The sequence below is a fragment of the Diabrotica virgifera genome, chromosome 4 (genome assembly GCF_917563875.1).
Source record: "Diabrotica virgifera virgifera chromosome 4, PGI_DIABVI_V3a".
Lineage (NCBI taxonomy): Eukaryota > Metazoa > Arthropoda > Insecta > Coleoptera > Chrysomelidae > Diabrotica > Diabrotica virgifera.
In genome coordinates this window covers 99552297-99565469 of record NC_065446.1, presented here as the reverse complement: position 1 = coordinate 99565469, position 13173 = coordinate 99552297, and the positions used below count along the sequence as shown (strand labels likewise).

Genomic DNA, 13173 nt, shown 5'->3' with positions numbered 1-13173 from the left:
GACCTATTAGACTACGGTACCTGGTTACGCCTCCAGTTGCCCATATCGGCCACCAGTTGCCCATAATATTTTGTGTGCTTTAATTTGGTGGAGCCACTAGTTACGCCACCAGTTGCGCCACTAGTTGCGTCACCAGTTACCTAGTCTAATAATGGTCTAAGGAGACCGGGTCTCCGTAAACGCTGCTTGGCTGCGCGGAGCATTAGCAAGTGAGATGTTCCGGCCAGCAGCCTCCGCTCCAGTTTTAGGATCCTGACTACAAATAATGAAAAAACTAAAAGTGCGAATTTTGTGATGAAATTTGGTATGTGGGGTTAGAACATTATTTGGAAAAACTTGTTCAAATAACTTTTTCCGATATAAACAAAACAGTGTAGCATGTGTAAAAAATTTATGGTGAGGCTAAGCCTCCCTTGCCTCCTCTGACCAGCCGCCACTGGGCAAGATGATGATTTTACAAGAGACCAAAAAAACCAATCATTTTTCATTTAGGGCGTATTTTAATATGTTTAGTAGTACCGGTTTCTGTAATTTAAAGCCTTCCGGAAATTTTCCCAGCTTTAACCGCTTGTTAATAGATGCTGGTACACTTATTCTAAAGCGAAAACCGAAATAACTCATTTTATGCAAATTTGTCAGTTACGAGGTCCTGCATTTCCGCCGTCGAAATGCATTTTTGACGATACCCATCAACTATCAACTATGGTTTGTATTACAGATTGTTGAGGTGTCTCCGAAAAGTTCAGCAGATCTGTCAGTCGGTACCAGAGTGTGCGCGTATTGGAGCCAACAGTACCGTTGCTTGTACCCAGGAAGCATCGCAGAACCGACTTCGCCCGATCCGGAGCTTGACAACAAATTCGTTTTAGTTGAATTTGATGACGGCGATAGTGGTCGAATAGACTTAAAGGATATTCGACTGTTGCCTTCAGATTACCCCGTTATTGGTAAGTAACAAACACATATTCCATTATTAATCTTCTTCATGTGGCATGCTCGATTATCGAGTGTTGGCTTTCAAATTGGCTATAGTAATTTTGTTGACGGCAGCCCGGAAAATTGATGCAGAGGATCTGTTAAACCATTCTCTCAGATTTTTAAGCCATGACGTTCTTCTTCGACTTGGCCCTCTTCTTCCGTTTACCTTGCCTTGTATTATTAAAGGGAGTATATTACATCTCTATGGGTTTCGCGTAACATGGCTAACATATTCAAATTTTCGATTTTTAACTGTTATGACTACTTCCGTGGCTTTTCCCATCCCATGCAAAACAACTTCGTTACGAGCTCTATCCACCCAACTTATTCGTAGAATTCTCCGATATACCCAGATTTCAAAGGCTTTCAGTTTCTTGAGTAGTGTATCCATTAAAGTCCAACCTTTCACACCGTACAAAAGGGCAGAGAACACATAACATCTCACTAATTTAATTTTCAAATTCAAAGTAATATTGTTTCCACATAAAAGTTTCTTTATCTTAAAGAATGCAGCTCTGACCTTTTTTATACATATTCTAATCTCTTTGCTCATGTCCCAGTTCTCATTTAGATTACAACCAAGGTAGGTGATGCTGTTAAATCTCTCCAGTTGTTCACCATAAGCTGTTACTACTTCCGGTTGCATTGGCGTTTTACTGACAACCATCACTTTGGTCTTTGCGGTGTTTAGCTTGAGTCCATATTCATCGCACGTTGTGGTAATCCTATTAATCAGATCTTGAAGTTCTTCGTAATTCAAATGTTGAATGGGTTGCATATGTGAGTTCATTTTAAATGAAGTAAAAGAAAGACGTACTCACAATCATTTAATTACAATGACGACCGGTTTCGATCTCTACAATATTCAGATCATCTTCAGGTCAGCGTTACAAGTGATTAAATGATGCCGTTGCAAGGAATGATTTGTAAAGTCATCAGTAACATGATTTCAAGTCCCAATTATGCCAGCAGGATAATAATCCCATCCAGTCCTTATTGTCCTTATTATCCTGCTAGCATAATTTGGACTTGAAATCATGTTACTGATGACTTTACAAATCATCCCTTGCAACGGCATCATTTAATCACTTGTAACGCTAACCTGAAGATGATCTGAATATTGTAGAGATCGAAACCGGTCGTCATTGTAATTAAATGATTGTGAGTACGTCTTTCTTTTACTTCATTCTTCGTAATTGCTTGCAAATAACACCGTGTCATGTGCGTATCTCAAATTATTAATATTGACGCCATTAATTTTGATACCACATTGAACATTATCCACTGCCCTAGGGAACATCCATAAACTACGTCGTTGAAAATGGGTCGAGGGGTTTTGCTTATTACGACGGTATACGACAGGGGAGAGGGGGCCATGAGTGCACATCCGACGTCGTTTGATGTTCACGAATATAAAAAATATACCCTATTGTAGGATTAAAAAGAATTAGTAGGTGTATTACTTTTATCGCATACTTTTCATTTCATTTTTATCACTCACAGCCTTAATAATATTGCTAGCAGTTTTGTACAGAATAACAAACAATAAAACATTGTTCTATATTCTATGTATTTAAATAAACGCTTCTATACAGAACAACGTCTGGAAGCAATAAATATTAAACTGTTCCTTTATTTACTGAATACTCTGTGTGAAACAATTTTCTACAAGAATGAATAGAAATAAAAAAAATACCAAGTTTCTTGTAAAAGGTATATATTAAATTACCCTAAATAAGGGTCACAATACAAAACGTTTTCGGATTAAGGAATCCATCATCAGTGTTTAAAAGCCCTAAAATTAAGTATAACCTAATTAAATGAGATAAAAGTTAAAATTGACAGAGGTTTTCAAGAACAACTCTGTCAATTTTAACTTTTATCTCATTTAATTAGGTTATACTTAATTTTAGGGCTTTTAAACACTGATGATGGATTCCTTAATCCGAAAACGTTTTGTATTGTGACCCTTATTTAGGGTAATTTAATATATACCTTTTACAAGAAACTTGGTATTTTTGTGATTTATGGTATACAGCCAGCTACAGGAAGTTTATTTTCCTCGTGGATTTTGAATAGAAATAAAATATTCTATTTTATTTAGTTAGTACATTTAGTCCGTTCTTTAACGGTAAAATATTGCAAAACCTCTAAATTTTAAAGAACCGCTTGGATTGACATGAAATTTGGCATACACATAGTTAATAAGTCAAAGAAAAAAAGTGATATTGTGCCAATATGTGCTTTTGCCCCGGGGGTGCTTTTCACCCCCTCTTGGGGGTGAAAAAATATTCGTCCAAAGTAAGTCCGAAAATGGATAAACTGACTAATTCTAAGAAACTTTTGTTCTATAGAGTTTTTTCACTAAGTCAATATTTTTCGAGTTATTTGCCAGTGAATATGTTCATTTTTTCAACAAAATAACCACGCTTTTAGACGGTTTTTTGCAAATAACTCAAATAGTAAGTATTTTGTCGAAAAAAGATTCTTAGCAAAAATATGGCCTGTAAAATATTTAAAAAGATGGTGTAAATATCACGTCTGTATACCTAGTAGAAGCAGAGTTATAGCTAATTAAAAATAGGTTCATATTCGTAAAATTTAAAATGGGATACTTTAACGTGAAATAACCAAAAATGAAGCACATTTCGGGGAAAACTTATTACAAGTTATTTAAAGTATTTAAAGAAAGCTTCATTGTTGTTTTATAAAAAAAATTTCTAGCGTCAAAAGTAAACAAGTTACGCTCAAAATAAAGTTAGTCTCTTTTTTTTGGTAAAAAAATCGGGAAAATCACCCCCTAATTAGTATCTCAAATGAACTTAATCGTTACGACTTCACAAGTTTCTTGACTCGCGTATGTATTGTTTATATGATCTGTAAGTTTCATCGGTTCAAAGTCCTTATTTTTGAAAGGGCTGTAGTTAAAAGGGGTTGAACGAGTCACTGATCACGAATGTATGCAAATTTAGAAAAAACAAATCTTAATCAATTTTTGTCTAACAGAAAAACAAAAAATACATGATATTCAGAAAAGCAATGCTGCCTTTTTTTGTTTTTCGAGATTTTTGGTATCTGTAACAATTTTTAAGTTATTCTGAAAAAAGTCATAGTTTTCAAAATTAAATTTTTTAAAAATTTCACTTTAAAACCAATTTTTTTCAAAAATAAGCACTTTGAATCGATGAAACTTACCGATCATATAAACACAACATAAGTAAAATAATTTATGGAGCGGTAACGATTTATTTCATTTAAGTTGCTAAATAGGGGGTGGTCTTCCCGATTTTTTTTTGCCAAAACAAAAGGGACCAACTTTATTTTGAGCGTAACTTGCTTAAATTTAATGATAAAAACTTTTTATAAAAACAGAAATAAAGCTCTTTTTAAACACTTTAAAAAAGTTATAATGGATTCTCCCCAAAAAGTGCTTAATTTTTTGGATATTTCACTTCAAAGTATTCTATTTGAAATTTGGTGAATATGAATCTATTTTTCATTGGCTATAACTCCGGCTTGACGAGGTCCAGAGACCTAACGCATACACCATTTTTTTTTACTTTTTTACAGGTCATATTTTTGCTAAGAACATTTTTTTCGACAAAATACTTACTTTTTGAGTTATTTGCGAAAAACCGTCTAAAAATGTAATATTTTGTTGAAAAATTAACATATTCACTCGCAAATAACTCGAAAAACTTCTATAGAACAAAAGTTACTTAAAATTAGTCAGTTTATCAATTTCCGGACTTATTTTGGACTTATATTTTTTCACTCCCAAGAGGGGGTGAAAGTCACCCCCAGGGCAAAAGCACACATCGGCACAATATCACTTTTCTTCTTTGAGATGTAAGCTATGCGTATGCCAAATTTCATGTCAATCCAAGCGGTTCTTTAAAATTTAGAGCAAAAACCGTGAAAGAATGTACTAATTGTATGTATACTTAATAAAAAAATGGTATTAAAATCAAAACTATCAAGATTTATATGATGCAGTTAAGAAAGCATAGGAACTCCGATAAAAGTATTATCTTTTGTCCCAATAAAGCTAATTAGTTGTACAGTGAATTGGGAGAAAAAAGTACGCGGATATTAATGAGCTACATCATAGTATTCTTTTTCTCATGATCATCTTTCAGTGCGTCACAGTTTTTCGATTTCTTTCTAACGCATTAAATTGTATGTGACAGAAAAAAAGGCACGTCCGTGATTACAGACATTTACAACATTTATTCTAGTTATTCTAGTTGTCGATAGATGGCGCCATAATAAAAAAAATAATTTTTTTTAATTAGATAATAATATTACAAATATAATCTGTATAATTTATAAGACTATACAAATCAAAGAAAATACCATTTTATAAATGCAAGAAACACATTTGATTTGTTTTTATTCCAAATTGAAAATAAAATGTGACAACTGTCAGATTTAACTAAAATGTCATGTTAGAATAAATGTCATAAATGTGTATTATCACGGACTTACCCTTTTTCCTATCATTTGTTACGCACTGAAAAATGCTCATGAAAAGGACAATAATACTGATTTGGATACATTCGTAAATAAACTTTGATAGCTAACTTTAAAAAATCCAGAAATAACATGGAATTTAAAAAAAATCACTAAAAGGGGGGGGGGAGTTGCAATTGCGACGTCGGTATGAGGGGAGGATCAACTGTAAACGACGCTTTACGACGGGAGGGGGGAGGGTATTAAAAAGTCCGAAATTTTTACGACGTAGTTTATGGATGTTCCCTTATTGAAAACAAACTCAGAGTAGATGTTAAATTATTAATGGCTACAAAATGCAGCCCTGCCTTACTCCTCTTCGTATTTGAAGTTCTTCAGAATTGTCCCGGCCAATACTGATGTTTGCACGTTGATGCCCACCTGCTGTAGAATGACAATCATTTCAGTATGTTTTGCTCGTTTATAGCGCTTTTCATCGATTTTCATTTGTTTCGAGCTTCTGTCATGTGTCACATAATATTAATATATCTATGTCATACGTCTTTGGTTTGTATCATTGGTATATACCAATAACGTATGACGTGGATATATTAATGTTATGTGACACATGACAGAAGCTCGAAACAAATGACTGTGAATGAAAAGCCCTATTAATATACTTTCTTTTCTAAAATTTTCTGTGCACCTACAGCTAACACCAGCTTTGGTGAAGTTTCGTCGCACTGGTTTCAAAAAAATACATTTTTTGTCTGAATAGCTAAATCCTAGGACTTAACAGTACCTAAAATCTAGCAAGCACGTCACTGAATGCCGAGTTTCCAACCGTTTCACTAGTGAAAGAAATCAAGTAACTCAACTTGTATTGTTATTATAGGACAGTGATGCTCAGTCTTTTTTTGACCAAAAGCCACTTGATTTCATTATTTTTAGCAGGGCATAACAACATTCTGGTTTGCAATCAATTGCATCATCTAAGAATAATCTTTATTCAAATCTTAAATCTTGGTCCCATTGCCAAAGAAGTAGACATATAGGATGTATCTGTTCTGTAGAGTAGAGAGGGCGAGTCAAGTCCCACAGCACTTAGGCCACAATTGACCCATTGTGCATCTTACCAGAGTGCTGTCCTCCTTAGCTTATTGCTCATCTTGTAATTTTCAAGAAGGTGGACAAGTCACCAGGCGACATCTCTCTTATGTGGGCAGGTTAAGTGTAGGTTTTTTGTTGTCATTCCCAAGTACTTCTTTGATGCTGACTTTTCAAGGTTCCTTAATGATACCCTGGCCACTATATGGCGATCACTACGCCAGGGAAATAAGGCAAAAATATACCATGTTCGGGACACGTGAGCAGCCAGGTTGCAAATGGGTTTTTTGGGTATTATATACCTATTACATTATAAATACAAAAATGTCCGTCACAGTTCGGACGAGAATTTTAGTTATTAACAAATAAGGGTCAAAAATGGCAGTTTTTTCGTTTATATCGCTACAGGTAAAAATAAGGCAATTAAATATCTTATTTATAGTATCCTTCTTTTAGTAGATGAGCAAAGGTTTAAAATGGAAGTTTTTGAATTTTGGTCCAATCATTTGTTGCTTCGAAAATTTCAAAATAAAACTAAAATTTCGAAAATAAAAAATTTGCTATAACTTTTGCGAAAATGACCTTAATACTTTTGACTACAGAAAAGTTGAGTAAAACAGTCCATATAATGCACAAAAAATTTTAAGACGATTAGTCAGTTAGTTTAAATTTTATTCAATTTGTTTATCCCAAAGATTTTTTTTTGCAATGTTATTGTTCAGAAAATAATAATGATATAGCAATTCTTTGGAAACCGCATGAAAGAAAAATAGTTATATTTTCAACGTATTTAAAAAAACTCAATAAAGTCATTTTTATCATACCGAAAACATTTTACTAAAGAAGGCTCATTTTTGGCTTATAAACAATTTGAATAACTTTGTTAATATTGACTGTAGACTAAAAATACTTTGAGATTTGAAAAGCTGATATTTTTACACGAATTTTAGGGATTTTTAGGGGGTGGTGATAGAAGAGTGAAAATTAAGGGTTGTATGTATTTTTTAATTCTGCACCATATAAAATTAAGGGAGACAATTTTTTGTCCAAAAAAATAAAAAAAAATGTCAGGGGGCAACCCCCCTTATAATTTATGGGTATGAAAATAGATTAGAACCTATTCTAGTCCTACAGGATATACGTGTAAAATTTCATAAAAATCGGTCCAGCCGTTTCGGAGGAGTATGATAACTAACACTCTTACAGGAGAATTTTATGTATACAGAAGTAACTGTGAATTAAATAATAAAAGTGGCTAACTTTGAGCGCAGTTAAACTAGACGAAAAGTGTTTTCGTTTTTGAAACGAAAGTTTTGAAAGTTCGTGTAAAAATACCAGCTTTTGAAATGCCAAAGTAGATTTACTCTACAGTCAATATTAACAAAGCTATTCAAATTGTTTTTAAGCCAAAAATGACTCTACTTTAGTAAAATGTTTTCGGAATGATAAAAATAACTTACTATTGATTTTTTTAAACACTCTGAAAATATAAGTGTTCTTTGTTCATGCGATTTCGACAGAATTGCTGTATCATTATGTTCTGAACAATAGCACTGCAAAAAAAGCTCTTTGGGATATACAAATTGAATACAATTTAAACTAATCGACGAATCGTCTTGAAATTTTTTGGGCATTATATGTACTGGTTGTCTCAACTTTTCGTGCAATATGAACGTCTTAAGGTCATTTTCGCAACAGTTATAGCAAATTTTTTATTTTCGAAACAAATGATCGGTCCAAAATTCAAAAACTGCCATTTTAAACCTTTGCTCATCTACTAAAAGAAGGATACTAAAAATAAGATATTTAATGGCTCTATTTTACCTGTAGCGATTTAAACGAAAAAACTGCCATTTTTGAACCTAATTTGTTAATAACTAAAATTCTCGTCTGAACTGTGACGGGCATTTTTGTATTTATAATGTATTAGGTATACAGTACCCAAAAAATTAATTTGCAACCTGGCTGCTCAAGTGTCCCGATAAAAACCTTATTTCTCTGGACTACACATCCTTGCCCTTCTTCCCATCTTTATACGGCTTGCGTGTGGAAGTTTCATTTGTCAAAAAGATCACCAGGTCCTAAGAGTTTTAGACCTGCCATCTTCCTAGCTAGTTGGTCAGTAATACATTTGCCTTTATTTCCATTGTATGCTTTAAGTCACCTCAGGATGGCACCAGGTGCATCTGACCGTTCGTCAACACTGCTCATAGACAATATGCTCCTTTAGTTCTGCCATCTAAGTGGGACTTCCATGTTAACTTTCTGTCAAGGGTAATACCAAGGTATTTCAACTCTTTAGAAAAGTTTAGACTGCAGTTTCTAATTCTAGGGGTATTAAGCCCATGATCCTTTTTCTGCTGAAGAGGACCATCTCGTGTCATCTTAGGTTTTTTAGATAGTGAGTGTTCGTTACATCTTATACATGTTTCTATTAGTCCGAGGGCAACTTGTAATTTCTCACATAGCGTTGTTCTCCAACTTGCAGCTTTGCAGGACAGCAATGTTGTCTGCATTATTGTGTAGAACCGGCTGCTGCTGAGTTCGTCAACCAGGGTTGTTCCAGAGGAGTGGTGATAGCATCCCTACCTGTGGACATCCCCTCGTAACCATGACCCTAACCGAAACGTCTTCTACATTATTATGCTTATTGCTCTATTGGCGAGCATTCTGAATGTTGTTCTGAAGCTATTTTTTTGTGGCATTTTTGTAAATAACTATTTTTAATGGGAAATAATCCACAATTTTCCTAAAAAATTATTTTAATAACGTTTCGACGTCCAAATCGGATGCCGTTGTCAAAATACAAAAAAATATTAATAAATTAAACAAAAATGTTGTTGCTTAGTAAACAATTCTTCTAATAATTTATTTAATCTGACTCATTTGTATCGGCAATTCAGACATATATTATACATTTTAAAGTAGAAGACTTTAATATGATATTGCCAATATTTATTAGTTGCGTTCCTGAGACGTAATTGAGACAAGACGCAATTCTTGAGTTGGGGTTGATATCATGTAATCGAATGAACTATCTTTCAGTAAAGTCGTCCCAGGAATGCAACTCATAAATATTGGTAATATCATTTTAAAGTCTTCTACTTGTAAAATGTATAATATATGTCTAAATTGCCGATACAAATGAGTCAGATTAAATAAATTATTAGAAGAATTTTTTACTAAGCAACAACATTTTTGTTTAATTTATTAATATTTTTTGTATTTTGACAACGGCATCCGATTTGGACGTCGAAATGTTAATAAAATAAATTTTTAGGAAAATTGTGGCTTATTTCCCATTAAAAATAGTTATTTAGCATACTGAATATCCATTCGCTCACAACCAGGGGACATTCCTGACATTGAGCTGTTGGGTGATGGTCGAAAATGTGGTTTTATGACCTACCTCAAAGTCTATGAGTATGCCTAGGGTGGATTCTTTATTATCCAGCGATCTTTCGATTCTTCCGACTACTTGATGCAGTGCAGAGTCGGTAGATCTTCCCGAAGTACATGCATGGTCATGTGGATGAACTTCATCCTTTATGTACCTCTCACATAACCTTTCCATCGTTTTCAAGAGAAATTATGTTAAGCTAATTGGCCAAGCCTTTGGTAGGGTGTAGTTCATCCTATCTGGTTTTAATATGAAGACCACGCGTATGTCTCTCCACTTTCTATGAATATCTCCTAGTAGTTGAAGAGTAAGAGGGCACTGATGATGATGATCAAATAGTCAAATAGCAAATAGTCAAAAATTAGGTAGCAACTCATATAAATATCGAAAATGTCTTAACCCTTTTACCCGATTGATATATACATTTACGATATTTTTTAATTCCAGAATATGATTTGAACCCCCTCTTGAGCCTTACTAAACGAAAAAAGAAGCCTTCAAAGAACACGACGTCTAAAGAAAACGTACAAGAAGAAACAAAAGCAATAATAGAGCCTTTAATTGAAACAAACGTTGAAAATCCAATTGATAACGATATGGATAAGTTAAATAAACTCAAGCAACAGAAACACTTAGAGAAGAAACTGCTGAAGAAGAAGAAACGCGAGAAGCTCCTCAATAAGTTAATGCCGGAAAAGAAGAAGAGAAAGAAGCACAAGTGCTACGATAAAAAGTGCAAGGACAGAAAACATCATAAGAAACATAGGAAACACAAAAAACATCACGACAAGGAAAGACTGAAAGGTGTAGCTAATAGTGTTGTTATTGATAACAGTATTATGCCCTTTGTGCAATTACCTGCTGCTAAGGAAGAAGTATTTACGGAGGAAGAAGAAGAAGATAGAGAAGGCGGAGAAGACAAGCAGACCAGTATTGTAGATGTTAATAAAGCTGTGGTAGTTTTTAACGAAGTTGAAGTGTCTTCGAAAAAGGTAAATATTTGTAAAAAATTCCCTAGATAATAATCTATTCTATTCTTTAACGAGTATTCCAAGGGCTGAAAACCATAGGGTTCTAAGCGACATTCACAAAATTTTTCAGGAAACGAATTTTAAAGTTTGCTGTCAAATAAAACGGTTCTGACAAAATTATACTTTGCCAGATATGTTATATATTATTGTTTATGGATTTTTGGTAATACAGAGATTCTTAAATCAATGCTGTCGTTGTGGTGTAAAATGCAAAGTACCCCGCACAAACCTTATGGAAATTAGCTCCCAGTGGATTTAGTTCATACTTTGGGAAAATACTCTTTGAAGCATCCTGATAAAAAGTTCTCATGGGCACATCTTGATCGTATGGAGGATTTTCAAGATATAGAGGCACAAACTCGGAAAATTATATGATTTACCGGGTATTCCAATTCCATGAGTTACTGGTTATCTGGAAACATGTAGAAGTTTGGATTAAATAAAAGTACTAGTAGTCTAGGATTTTTTCTTGGCTATCTAATGGCGACCTTTACTTTAACCTTGATCTTCAACGGACGTCATCTTCTAGAGTTTCGAGGGTTTTCAGCATTAAATTGATATAAACAGATTACTCATGGGTCTTTGGGATCGCTAATCACGAATATGCCATCAGAATTGACCTCCGGAGGACGTGGTGGCCAGGGTCACTGCAAGGGACGTCATCTTCTAGAGTTTTGATGGTTTTTGCATTTAATTGATGCAAATGAATTATTGGAGGTTTTTTTTTGAGGTCGCTAAACACGAATATGCAACCAGAACCAACTCCCATAGCACTGGGTTTCCAAGGTCAATGAAAGGGACACGGGACACCGAGAAGATGAATAACCTTAGACACCAGGTGTTCCGTGGGTCGGATCTGATGACGTATTAGCGTTCAGCGACCCCAAAAAGCCACGAATAATCCGTTTTTATCAAGTTAAAGCCAAAAACCCTCGAACTTCCAGAAGATTACGTGCCATAGGCACAATGTGATTCGTGGGTCCGATCTGATAGTGTGTGCATGTTCAGCAACCCCAAAAACCTAAGAGTAATCCATTTGATTCCTCCGAAACTCGAGAAGATAACTTGTCTTAGGCACCAGGTGCTCCTATGTATGTGCTGATCACGTATTCGTGTTCAGCAACCCCAAAAACCTATAACTAATCCGTTTGCATTAATGTAGTACCGAAGACCCTCGAATCTCCAGGAGCCCCTTTCATTGACCTTGGAAACCAGGTGCTCCGGGAGTCGGTTCTGGTGGAATATTCGTGTTTAGCGACCTCAAAAAACCCTCCAGTAATTCATTTGCATCAATTAAATGAACCATCGAAACTTTAGAAGATGATGTCCTTTTTAGTGGCCCTGGCCACCACGTGCTCCTGAGGTCAATTCTGATGGCATATTCGTGTTTAGCGATCCCAAAAACCCATGTGAAAACCCTCGAAACTCTAGAAGATGACGTCCGTTGAAGGTCAAGGTCAAAGTAAAGGTCGCCATTGCATAACCAGGAAAAAATCCTAGACTGCTAGTACTTTTCTTTGATCCAAACTTCTACATGTTGCCAGATAACCAGTAACTCAGGGAATTGGAATACCCAGTAAATCTTATAATTTTCCGAGTTTGTGCCTCTATATCTTGAAAATCCTTCTTACGATCGAGTTGTGCCCATGAGAACTTTTCATCACAATGTTTCAAAGGGTATTTTCCCAAAGTATGAACTAAATCCACTGGGACCTAATTTCTATAAGGTTTGTGCGGGATACTTTCATGGTTTTTTTCAAAATGTTACACTTGTACTCGGAACCCTAGGGCACTGTAACCGCTGTACTTGGAACTTTGTGTCCCTAAATAAATTTGAAGTTTTAAAAATGTCATATTAGACATATTATGTCATCATTGTAGACTTTATTGCCTCTATAGCACTGATAACAATAATAGCCTATACCATGATATTGGAAGAATTTTTAAAAACAAAGGAAGAAGAAAATTAACTGAGAGTAGAAATTTACTCAAATTAATTATTTTAATTGATTAAATTACTCAAATTAATTATTTTTATGATTTTCTGGGAGATATTCAGAACCGGAGTTACAATAATCCGCCCAAGATTAATTTTCTAACACAGATGACATTGCAAAACAAGAAAATGATAATTTTTGACTGATAAAACTAACATTTAGCTTACACCAATACTCTCACTGTAGTACATGGAACCATAATATGGTT

The 13173-nt window shown here is 34.6% G+C and overlaps 1 protein-coding gene across 2 annotated transcripts in view; it reads left to right on the top strand.

Moving 5' to 3' along the window:
* The window catches only part of LOC114332288 (protein winged eye), a 251400-nt gene that overhangs the window by 191652 nt on the left and 46575 nt on the right, over positions 1-13173 (top strand). For both annotated transcript variants that reach the window (XM_050649543.1, XM_050649542.1), the window contains exons 13-14: positions 719-947; positions 10385-10929. In XM_050649543.1, the coding sequence (XP_050505500.1) occupies positions 719-947; positions 10385-10929 (774 nt within the window). The remainder of the gene's footprint in view (positions 1-718; positions 948-10384; positions 10930-13173) is intronic.